Source organism: Ixodes scapularis, unplaced genomic scaffold, assembly GCF_016920785.2.
Source record: "Ixodes scapularis isolate PalLabHiFi unplaced genomic scaffold, ASM1692078v2 PGA_scaffold8__174_contigs__length_109621045, whole genome shotgun sequence".
Classification (NCBI taxonomy): Eukaryota; Metazoa; Arthropoda; class Arachnida; order Ixodida; family Ixodidae; genus Ixodes; species Ixodes scapularis.
This window is the reverse complement of record NW_024609883.1, coordinates 66,149,326-66,161,374: the sequence shown is the minus strand read 5'-3', so window position 1 is coordinate 66,161,374 and position 12,049 is coordinate 66,149,326. Positions and strand designations below refer to the sequence as shown.

The following is a 12,049-nucleotide window of genomic DNA, read 5'->3' as shown; positions in this document are numbered from 1 at the left end:
TATATTCGGAATCGAGTTCATCCACGAGGCGTGCAAGTCTGGAGAAAGCCATCCCTCCGGCTTAATGCAAAATATCCAACGGGAAAAGAAGTAGGGGTGTGGAAGGGAAATTATTAAAAAGAACAAATAAAAAAAACAACAAAAAAAAAACAACAACATTTTTATTGTTTTTGTGTTTGTACAAGGCGCGCACGCCACAGAAATGTGGGCACTGGCCAATTCGAGCCAAGCCAAGCCGAGCCAAGTCAAGTCAACACAAGCCAAGCCAGGTTAAGACCACCAACCGCGTTTACGTATTGTTTATGCAGAGGGACCAGAACAAGAAGTGTGATCGTGTACTGGATTCAGCAGTCTTTTTTCCACCTGCGCATTGTTTAGTTTCTGCTCCAGAGTGATCTGGTGTTTGTGTGTTGGTGCCTCTGCTCCGTGCCTTGTTTGGATTGTGGGCTGCCGAGGAGCTCGCATGCACGGAAGAAAAAGGAACTACCAGACAAGCAGGTGCTGTGCTGCTGCTTCATATCTCCGTAAACGGAAGGACCTGAGCAGTGAGGATGAGTGCAGTCAAAACATAAACTGACATTTCTTCTATTTCCATTGACTTTTCGAATCTGCTATGTCCACGAGTGCGAGAAATTGACGCAGCCTCAGTTCGCGTTATAATAGTAATAATTTTTTTTTTTTTCTTTTTGAGGGCATTAAAACCTGCTTTCGCGTTATATTCATGCAAATACGGTAATTAAAGTAGGTCTACAACATATGTGTGCCACCTGCTTCTTTGGTCCCAAACCAACCGACGGACACAAAAACGTTGAAGGCTCACTCATAAATGCTGTCACATGTAATAACGCACATACTAGGGAGTATCCGGGGCATTGCCACGCATTCTTGGATGGTTAATATTTGCAGAAGTCGTGCTTAGACTAAAAACAACACTTTACTTCAGGGCGAATAAAAGAGGAAATTCGGGAGCTCGGGGAACCCTTGAGGGAGCATTGGAGAACACAGTTTGAGAACCCATAATTTAGGTGCAGTAGGGCGTTGGTGGCACGCGAGCTCACCACAAGTCAAAATCAAATTTGGGCGCTTTACGAGCCAAACCAATGAAGGGCATCTGGTACGCCCCAGTTGAGTGCTAAGGATTGTCTTCGACCACCTGGAGATTTTTTGACGATGCAAGCAAAACCTCGGTCATACGTTGCCCTCTCCACAATGAGCCTCCGTCGTATTGCGGGTGCCTCGGCCGGGCTTCGAACCCGCCACCTGGGGATCCCGCGCCCTGCCTCAAAGCCACCGGACGCAAGCTCACCCTAAGCACGTGGTCGAGCGGGCGGTCCTTGTTCACGAAGAGGCTGAAGGCATGTGCCAAGTTGAACATGGCGTGCATCTGGTCCTTGGAGAACATGTCTGCCGAGAGCACGTGACAGCCCTGGAGGGCGTGGGGCACCTCCGGCAGGGACCACTTGCCCACAGGGGGCACCAGCGGGCTCGGACACCGCGGGAGTAGCTTCGCGTCCTCCGACACGGAGGGCATCTGGAGGTGCTCGGGCAGGCCCAGCTCTTGGAACATCTTGTTGTACATCTCTGCACCGGGGGAGAGATCAGCCTCAATGATAAGCTTTGGGATGCAAAACGCTGATTTATCATACAAACATTGTAGTGAAAGAAAAGAAATAATGCAGCATCAGCCATTTTAGTGAACCACAAATATTTCAGAATGACGTTAAAAAAAGAATCTTCTACTATTGTCTTATATTAACACTACAGGAGTGAAGTATCGCTGTAGTAAACTTCACAAGAATGAAGTTTAAGTTTAGTGATTAGTTAGTTTCTGTATGGTGTCTAAAGTTCACTCTAGTGAGCTTCTAAGCTCAGTGAACTGTCGTTATAACTAAGTATCACTATATAAAGTTTCAGCTTAACTATCATTTTTCTCGCATTACCTAGAATCACTCAACTGAGCTTAAACCCTAATAGAAGTATAGAGAACACAAATAACAAATAAAGATAGACCTTTCTATGCTTTCAATGAGAAGAAAGAGTTACTTCAAATTTAATAATACTTCTCTCAGTGTCATTCGAGCCTGCAAAATGCCATGAAACTGACCAGCAAACTAATTAAAGAAATTAATTGCAATTGAAGCATGAATGAATAATGCTTTAATTGCAGTTCATTTCTTTATTTAAAGCCATTTTGATCCCGTTCCTTGGTCTGGGACCAAGAGACGGGAGAAAAATGGCTTCAGATAAACTTGGGAACATAAAACTGATTCATCATATGAACATTGAGTAGGAAGAAAAACAATGGTACAGCATCAGCCACTTGGATGAATCCAACTTTAGAACAGATTACAAAAAGATGTTACGGAAAAATGTTGTGTGCCACAGCCTTATAGGATTAATAGTGAAGTTGTTTTTTAAAGCGTTAGCTTTACAGGGCTAACCAACCTTAGATGCCACGTAAGCACAAAATGTGTAGTTCAGTTCATAACTGTTAAATGATTTTGAAAAAAGAAAGAAAAAAGTGAAAGCCGTTTACTACTCCCTGTAACGCCGGATTAGAGTGCAGCTCTTGAGGAGGAGGAGGGAAAGGTACTGAGGGATAGGATCAAAGGGTACTGAAGGATAGGGAGGGGGGTCACGTGACATAGGGGAAAGGGTCACGTGACCCCCCCAAGGGCACGTGACCTTGTTGGTGTCCCGTGACCTCGGGAGGGGGGGGGTCCACGTGGAGGGGGAGTCACGTGCCCCCCCCCCCCAGGCCATGTGACCTCGGGGGAGGGGTCACGTGACCGAAATTTTTCGGCTAGATTTAGCGGGGAAATTTTTCGGCTAGATTTAGCGGGGAAGTTTTTCGGCTAGATTTAGCGGGCAAGTTTTTCCGCTAGATTTAGAGGGAAACTTTTTCCGCTAGATTTAGCGGGGAAATGTTTTCCGCTAGATGTAGCGGGGAAATTTTTTCCGCTAGATTTAGCGGGGAAATTGTTTTTGCTAGATGTAGCGGGGAATATTTTTCCGCTAGATTTAGCGGGGAAATGTTTCCGCTAGATTTAGCGGGGAAATTCTTCCGCTAGATTTAGCGGGAAAATTTTTCCCGCTAGATTTAGAGGGGAAATTTTTCCGCCAGATTTAGCGGGGAAGTTTTTCCGCCAGATTTAGCGGGGAAGTTTTTCCGCCAGATTTAGCGGGGAAGTTTTTCCGCCAAATTTAGCGGGAAAATTTTTCCCGCTAGATTTAGAGGGGAAATTTTTCCACCAGATTTAGCGGGGGAAGTTTTTCCGCCAGATTTAGCGGGGAAGTTTTTCCGCTAGATTTAGCGGGGAAATTTTTCCGCTAAATTTAGCGGGGAAATTTTTCCGCTAGATTTAGCGGGGAAGTTTTTCCGCCAGATTTAGCAGGGAAGTTTTTCCGCCAGATTTAGCGGGGAAGTTTTTTCGCTAAATTTAGCAGGGAAATTTATTCATAATGCACCGTGCGGTTAAGCCGACGGCGACGCCGCTCAAGCCGGGAACGGGCGCCTAAGAGCTGCGCTCTAAAAACAAACAGCAGAAACAGGTGCCAGAGATTGAACCCCAATCACCGGCAAGGAAGCCGAGTGTGCTGTTGACTGAGTTACAGACTCAGCATGCAGGAATGAGAGGAGCAGAAGCAGGTGGTGGGAAAAAGTGTGAGGAGCGGAGGGGTGGAAAGGGCAAAAAAGAAAGAAGAAACAGGTGGTGTAGAAAGAGTGTGCGGAACAAGGAGCGGAATGGGCAGCAAAGTTCGCTTTCCTTCTCTTGAGGACCTAGAACATTTAGTGCAAAGTCTTTGCATCCGGAAGGTGCTGAAAAGAAATCCACGCAGCATTGCAAAGAGACAATCATGACGTAATATGTTTTCATAAAAAATCCTGTCCTAGGCACCGAAAGTATAAGGGTCTTTCTGTCCTAGGCACACACAAAACAAGGGCACCACCCACCCTATAAAGCTACCACATTATTTGAGCCCGCTGTTTAGAGTGCATGCTCAGAACGAGCACCCATTAGTAGGATACTAAAACCGACAATCTTGATGGTGTGGAATGTACGTTGCAATAGAATTGTGGAAGTTCGCCGTCAGCACGTGCTCAGCAGTTGTGCACACAGGTATGGCTGCCAGTGAGTACTACTCCCTATACAGTTGCCGACCGATTTTTCAAACTTCGCAGGGATCGAAAAAATGTCCAAATAGAGCAGTTCGAAAAATTAGCAGATCAGAGAACCATCAAATCACTTCTAAAAAATATTTTCCAATTATTATTCAGATGAAAAAAGACTCAACCAACCAATTCCCAGTCTCATGCACCCAATGTTAGCGGAGTGACAAACGGCATCACATCATAAAACTCGTATTTTTCGCTTACAAAGTGCGAAGAAACGAAAGCGATAGCTGTAGCATGGTCGCGCAATGTGGGTGGAATGGTGCCGTCACATACCTGAGGACGGAGGTGCGACGTGGTTAATTCTCATAGCTGTCACGGTTGGCATCATGAATGCCACTGACGACCGCTACGAGTGCTCGGCGATCCGTGAAGTAAGCAGATAAGCGCTTAAACAGTCATACATTGCACGTAGCAACTGGATACTGTCAAAGTGGAATTTTGCATAACGCAAGTAATGTTTGAAAACAAGTCTTTCAAGCAGACGACTCAGAAGGCTCTCCTTTTGTCGCATTTTTACTGACGGGATGCCAGGGCGGCCAACGGAAAAACCTAACTTCCCTGAACTCGCGCCAAGAAAGGAGAGAAGAGTTTTTCCGTAGCGGCAACGACAAAGGGCGAGGTGTAAATCTCTCTAATGTGTCGCCCAAAAAGCTATCGCTTTAACCCTTTAACCTACAGTCACATTCCTCCACCTCGACGCTGTGCTGCTCTTTAGGCCACAGACGAGTTATGGTCGGTAGTTGATTTCGGTTATTATTTTCAACACCAGGGGGCGATAAAAGTTCAGAGAAAAAAAAATGTTTTGCAATATTGCTGTGCGTCAACAGTCAAGAGACAACAGTCGGTATCCTAGCAACGGTGATTTAAAAATGGCGGCACGCACGAGGAAAGCCGGTGGCAACCAGTGGCAACGATGTTTTCAGAAAAAGGGCTGTTTCTTGCGGTATTTCGGACAAGAGCGGACAACTTTTTGGGGGTTAAAGGATTAAAACAGCAGAAAACCTTGCGAAAGTGCCAGATTGAGAAAACGAGAACTCGCCAGTCGTGAGTGTCTTGGCCGAGCTGACCCGGCGACCGGGAGTTCTCCGCCTGGCTTCTGCGACTGCGAGTGAAACCTCCGCAACCCCGGAACTTGCCTTGTCCGACACAGCCTGTGGGAAACAGACAGATGTCGCAATAGAATGACTCTGGCACCCCAGTGGTGACCTAAACACATTGCACATAGCTTAGTTGTCCTAGATAAAAGTTGATCATGCAAAATGAACAGTGGCTGCTACAGCAAAGCCCACCTATATATCTGTCTGCTTACTTCATATGCCGCTGGTTCTTACAAAGGCCAAGATGGAGGCTTGGGAACATACCAGTGGAAGGCACGACACCCGCCGCTTCAAATGCAACATGCAACAAACTCGTGTCACACACAAAAAGAAAAAACTTTCAGCCTTTCCACTCTGGTGAAGAAGAAAGACCAGCGAAGCTGTACTATGGTCAGACAACCTCAAGGACGACTTCTTGGACGACGCCTAAGGACAACGTCTAGGACGACCTCAAGGACGACTTTTAAGACGACATCAAGAACGACGCTTAGGACAACCTCAGGAACAACGTCTCGGACGACCTCAGGGACAACGTCTAGGACGACCTCAAGGACGACTTCTAGGACGATTCCCAACACAACGTCTAGGACAACCTCGAGGACGACCTCGAGGACCACGTCTAGGACGACCTGAAGAATGACTTCAAAGACGACCTCGAGGACAACCTCGAGGACGACGTCTAAAACGACCCCAAGGACAACTTCTAGGACGACCTCAAGGACAACCTCAAGGACAACCTCTCAGACAACCTCAAGGATGACCTTGAGGACAACACCTAGAGAAATTCAGCCTTTCCACTCTAGTGAAAACCAGAGTGAAAAGGCTGGAAAGGATGTCGTCATCTATGAGCAAGGCCGGCAAGCCGATTGTCTGGTTGCCGCCGTTGCTCATAGATGGCGGTAGCTGTCCAGAGTTTGTCAACATTTCTTTGCGGGGGACACGATCCTGGGGAAACTAGCCCTTAACAGCTCCGCTGTAAAATAAAAAAAAAAAGAACTGGTCACCTTGTGTTGGTGCATAAGGTACACATCGCGACACTGTTAGCGCGAATATGACATCGGCGCATTTTGGCATTTTACTTCTAAATTGTATTAGCAAGCACGAAATTTTATCACTTACATTATAGAACTTATATCAGCTCTTTCCGTAGCAATAAAAACTTGGATGACATCCCTTGGTCTCAAAGAGAGAAACTGGAAAAACCAGCGATAGCTTGTTCGCGGTAACAGTGTCGTGCTCTGTACCTATACCAGAACATTCGATTGTTTTCCCACTAGTACTAGGTGTTACTTGGTGCCCTGAAGTTACCGTTTGGCGTGCCACTCTGTCTGCATTACAAATGAGACAGTAAAGGGTCAGGTGCTAAAAACATAATGTAAGCAGGCACCCACATTCTTTTACCAAGAACAGCCTGAAAGTTCTTGGCCCCATACAAAAACAACCTGAGCCCCACAAGTTTTGTGACAGCAGATTTCAGCAGCATTTGCAGCAGCCTTGGAACCCTGGTAAAGCTGCTGCAGAAAAGGCCTCCAAGGTCCCAAGACACAATACGAAAACGGGTACTGACCGCCGACAGGTTGACGAGGCTCGAGGTGCGCTCCAACTCCGTCTGCGCCGGCACCGTCATCACGTCCTGGCCATAGCCTGGCTCAACCAAGACCTGAGTGGGGTGAATGCAAGGTTTTCATTGTACCACCACTGATAACTGTAATCTCCAATTATATACCCTAAAGTTCAGAAAGAACGCCCACCCAAAATGAAGAGATAAATGGTGAAAACATGAGGTGGGCTATCTTTGGGAATTTCACAGCAAAACTTTAACAAAAATAATGAAAAACACCGGGCACCTGCTACAAACTACATGACGCGGGAACTGATACTTCAGATCGTGCACAGTGTAAATTCGCGTTTCACGATGCGATAAACACATGGGAACTCGCTACGAACTCCTGTATAACGGGAAAGGATACCCCGGAACCGGGGGGGGGTCAACAGGGGCTTGAGCCCCCGCTGTCATTTTCCAGGGGGTGCCGGGCAATATGCTGAGCCCCCATGCATTTGGCTCATGGCCTCCCTCTCCCCCAGGGCCGAATTAAGGTATAGGCTTAGGGAGCTACAGCCCAGGGCCCCATGTGGCCCCGTGCTGGTCCCCGGAAATTTGGGGAAAAAAAAAAAATGCTAGTCAGTTTTAGTTTAGAATAGCTCAGACCTAAGAGTGCAACAAAACTCAGAGAAGCTTCTGGGCCCTGGCTTTCTGACATCGTGCCATTCCCCCACCCCCTTTTTTATTTTATGTTTTCCACGGGAAAACAGGGATGCCACAGAGTTACCCTCTTTAGACGAGCTGGTGTTTGTGAGCTTGTTGTAAAAAAAACTGCGCTAGAGCAACAAAATGTAAGCGTTGCCTCCCACCCTCCTTGTCAACGCTGGCGGTCCTTTGAGGTCTCTTCTAATTGAAACCAGACGGAAAAACGGCCACGGAGTCCTCTATTGTACTGGGGCACCCTCGACGCGTTGTACGGACAATAGTGGGTTGGAAGGCAAGCAAGTGTTGCCGAAGGCTACACGAGCAACATACATGTTACACATTATTTTTTGTACTAATTTTTGGTCTTTTAGTGTAGTTCCACATGGAAAGTTTCCTCCGAAACGACAGGTTTAGAACACGCAAAAAGAAATATCGGTGAACTTTCCGAAGCATTCCTTTCTAACCACTAACAATTGTTTCAAAAAGCCGGCTCTTGAGATGTCCCCCCAAAAGTTTTCGAAAGGCAGTGACTGCAAGCAACTGCTCTGGAACCTGTGTCTAATCTGGCATTCCGAAATAACACTTTTACTGCCATCGAGTGATATGACCGCTGCAATTTTTTTTTACGAGCCTCTGAGGTATGACTTTCAGAGTGCGGCTCTTAGGGGCCCGTTTCCGGCTTGAGCGGCGTCGGCGTCACCGCGAGGTCACGTGACCCCCACAGGTCACGTGACCCCCACAGGTCACGTGACCCCCACAGGCCACGTGACCCCCTCAGGCCACGTGACCCCCTCAGGCCACGTGACCCCCTCAGGCCACGTGACCCCCTGAGGTCACGTGACCCCCTTGAGGTCACGTGACCTCAAGGAGTCACCTATCCCTCAGAACGCTTCCATCTTCCTCCTCAAAAGCTGCGCTCTAACCGGCGTTACAGGGAATTGTAAATGGCTTTCATTTTTTTTATTCTTAGCTTAGAGCAGGGGTGGCCAAGCTGTTGCTCTTTGCGTGTTGAAGTGCGGCTCGTGGCTTCATAGTATACCTAACACACCACCCCCCACTCCTTTCTTGCCTCCCTCTTGGCCACATGAGCGCTTCCCCAAAAGAAAAGGAACGAGTTTTAAATCGAGACAGGTTACGGTTTGGTCCTGTACTATTACTACCATACGTACGTGCAGTTGAACTGCTTTTGACTTAGATAGAGCTGAAGTAGTCTAGTTTCATTTAATGGTCTAAAAAAAGTTTGAACTCCCCCCCCCCCCCTTTTTTTTCTGCCTTTTTTTTTTTAGGTGGTTTTTGGAAGTTGGTGGTTTTGTTTGCGGCTTTTAGGCCAGATCAGCCTGGCCACCCCTGGCTTAGAGTAATAAGTCTAAATGGCTGCAAAGCTCTAAATTTTGTGAACTTAGAAAAAGCAAGACCATTTCTAAAACTAATTGCAACATTTTACCCTTAAAACAGACACCATGTAGGAGAGGAGTTTGAAAATACCTTGTTGATCTTCATGAGAGATGCCCGTGAATGTGCCCAAAATGATAGTGGTTGCTATATTACAATTGCATTCATTGTTAATTATTTCTTTTACTATTTGTATGCAGAAGTCGGTTAGTTTGGGACATGAGAGAGGCGGTTTGAGCCCTAAGTACTTTAACCACCAAGATTACTTTGTTGTATGTTTTGCTTTATTGTTCAACTCCCCATATGTAAGATGAGAGTAAATACAGTAGAATCTCGATAAACGGAAATCGTTTAAACGGAATTGCCGCTTAAACGGAAGAGTAGCCCGTAAGTTGGTTGGTTTTGTATTCAGATAAGGTAAAAAAAACTTTCGGTAATCGAAACTAAAATTTGCACTTCACCATGTAAACGGAACCGAAAATAGAACTTCTGGCAGACCCATTGCCATGAGCATCAGCCTTTTCCGATTCCGGCTGTTTCTTTCTTTTTTTTTTTTTTTCTAGCCTCGTAAGCCTTGTTGGTAGTCGGCGCAACGAATGCAACACCGCTGTTCCTGATCAAGTCGTTCGGTCTCTGTTCGAGTCGCCTAGGTTACAGCCGCATCGTTCCTGCCGTCGTGGTGCCTATCGTGCTTCATTGCCGCGTTGGTGTCTTCCAACTTCGGTGGCTCGTAAGCGCTCGCGAAGTTGAGGCCTTGCCTCCGTTGTTTCAATGGCGACACAGAAGCGGGCACACCATGCACTGACGTTGGAAAAGAAGATGGACATCATTCTTGGCTTCAAAAGCGGCTCATACTCGAAGACGGCGCTTGCGACAAAGCACGGCGCCCCGAAAAGCAGCTTAACGAGGATCCTGCACGACAAGGACAAGCTACGAGATGCCTTCGAAACTTCGCAATTCGGGCCCCAAAGGAAGCGTCTGTGACACGACGACCACGAAGAACTGAAGAAGTGTCTGGTTTTGTGGCTTAGGAGAGCCCGGAGCCATAGCATTCCCATCAACGGGCCACTAATCCGTGCCAAAGCAGAAGGGTTTGTTCTTCAGCTCGGGATAACGGACTTCTTGTGCAGTGAAGGCTGGCTGACAAGGTTTAAAAAAAGAAATGGCCTCGTTTTTCGCACCATTGCGGGAGAAGCTGCTGCAGCTGATGCGACTGCGTGTCGTGACTGGCGGGCAGGACGGCTGCCGGAGATAGCAGACAGTTTTAGTGGACCGTACGCTATAGCTTTGCGTACGCAAGGAGATTGCGGGTCGTGAGTGCACATGCGCAGAACAGGCTAGCGTATTGCGTACGCACGCAACGCTGGGGATTTTGCGTTGCTGGATAGCGGGCCTTGCGGGACGCTCTCGAGAGATCTCGGACCCAACGAGAGCGCCAGTTTCAAGATGGCGGTTGCCTCAACTGGCGCAGCAAGGGCGACGTGGTGTTTTCGAAGTTCTGTGTTACGTGAAATTGCGTAATGTTGAGCTCGGCGATTCTTTCTGAGACCTACCACGGTCGAATCAGATCGCCCTGCAGCTGAAGGAGTGCACGGTGGAAATGTTCGCCGCTCGCAGTGTGCGTCGATGCTGCGATCTGCTCAACGCTAAGCCTATTCCCACAGTTCATCGCCGACGGACGAACGACTCTAAAAGAAATCGCCAAAGTTCTCGCTATGCACTGGACATCAGGGCCCTGAATTTCATTCCGCGACAGCACTGATAAAAGGTGCCGTTTCCACGGAACGACTGACAGAGGCTCCGTGATCGAATTTGGCTACGCACTCGTAGCCTCTGTACCCCGCAAAAAAGCCCGCTTGACGAGGCAGCTGTGGCTTGGTTTAATCTGAAATAAAATGATTGGACACTTTCTTTTTCAATATTTCTTTCCAGGAGCATGGTTGTGCTATAAGCACGCGGAATTCTACGGCTCTAGCAAATTTAACCAAGATCATGCGCGGTGTTCACTCGAAAACGTAACGCACAACTAAATTCGGTCCGACCAGGTCATTTTTAGCGTACGCTATACTATTGCATATTGCGTACGTAAGATCCAGCAACGCTATAGTAAGACTTTCTAATGCGGCAGTTCAAGGACGATGACATATACAACGTGGATGAAACAGCCCTTTTTTAAGCTCCTGCCATCAAAATCAATCGCTTTTAAAGGTGAACTGTGCACAGGTAGCAAACTCAGCAAAGACAGACTGTTTTTGTGGGAGCAAACATGTCGGGCAGCGACAAGTTGAAGCTCCTTGTGATAGAAAAATAAAAAAATCCTCGCTGTTTCAAGGGCATCACTACTCTGCCCGTCACTTACGAGCCGAACTCGAAAGCTTGGATGACCCAAGCCCTCTTCAGCAAATGGCCGCACAACGAGGATGCGCGATTTTCGCGGCAAAATAGGAAAGTCCTTTTCCTTATTGACAACTGCCCTCGACATGGGACTGTAACAGGACTGAAGTCGATTCAGTTGGAGTTTCTCCCAGCTAACACCACAGCACTGTTGCAGCCCATGGATCAGGGAGTTATCCAAGCCCTCAAGTCACGCTTCCGCAAGGGTCTCTTGCAGGGGATGCTCTTGTGCATGAGCCAGGATAAAGAGTACAAGGTGGACGTTCTTGGCGCCGTTCACCTCATTGCCGATGCCTGGAGGCAGCTGACTCCCACTAGCATAGCAAATTGCTTCAGGCAAGCAGGATTTTTTTCAAGTGACCTGACATCTGACTTGGAGGACTTTGAATGTGACAGCGAAGATGCCCTTGAAAGGCAGGGGGTACTAATTGAGCAGTGTGCTTTAAGAGAAATCACATTGGACTTCGATGAATACGTGCAAGTTGGCAGCGGCGTTGCAACTTGCCCCGACAACACTGTGCAAAGCATTGTTGACGAAGTATGCGATGAGGAGGAGGAGGAGGTGGAAGAAGACTCTGAAGAGGTAGCTGCCACAGAAGTTATCACACTTCAAGGGGCAGAGTCTGCCGTGCTGTACCTAAGGAATTTTTTTCTTAAGGAGCCAGAATCGGATGTGTTTCTCCAAAGCCTAAGTGACATGGAGAAAAAGATTCTGAAGATAAAGATGCAAGTACTCAAACA

At 47.4% G+C, this 12,049-nt stretch overlaps 1 protein-coding gene across 1 annotated transcript in view; it reads right to left on the bottom strand.

The window, feature by feature from the left end:
• Window positions 1–12,049, bottom strand: part of LOC120850397 (CAD protein) — an 88,916-nt gene that overhangs the window by 13,088 nt on the left and 63,779 nt on the right. Inside the window, exons 35-37 of the mRNA XM_040222872.3 lie at window positions 6,842–6,934; window positions 5,217–5,328; window positions 1,307–1,581 (exon numbers count right to left, since the gene is read on the bottom strand). Of these exons, the coding sequence (XP_040078806.1) occupies window positions 1,307–1,581; window positions 5,217–5,328; window positions 6,842–6,934 (480 nt within the window). The remainder of the gene's footprint in view (window positions 1–1,306; window positions 1,582–5,216; window positions 5,329–6,841; window positions 6,935–12,049) is intronic.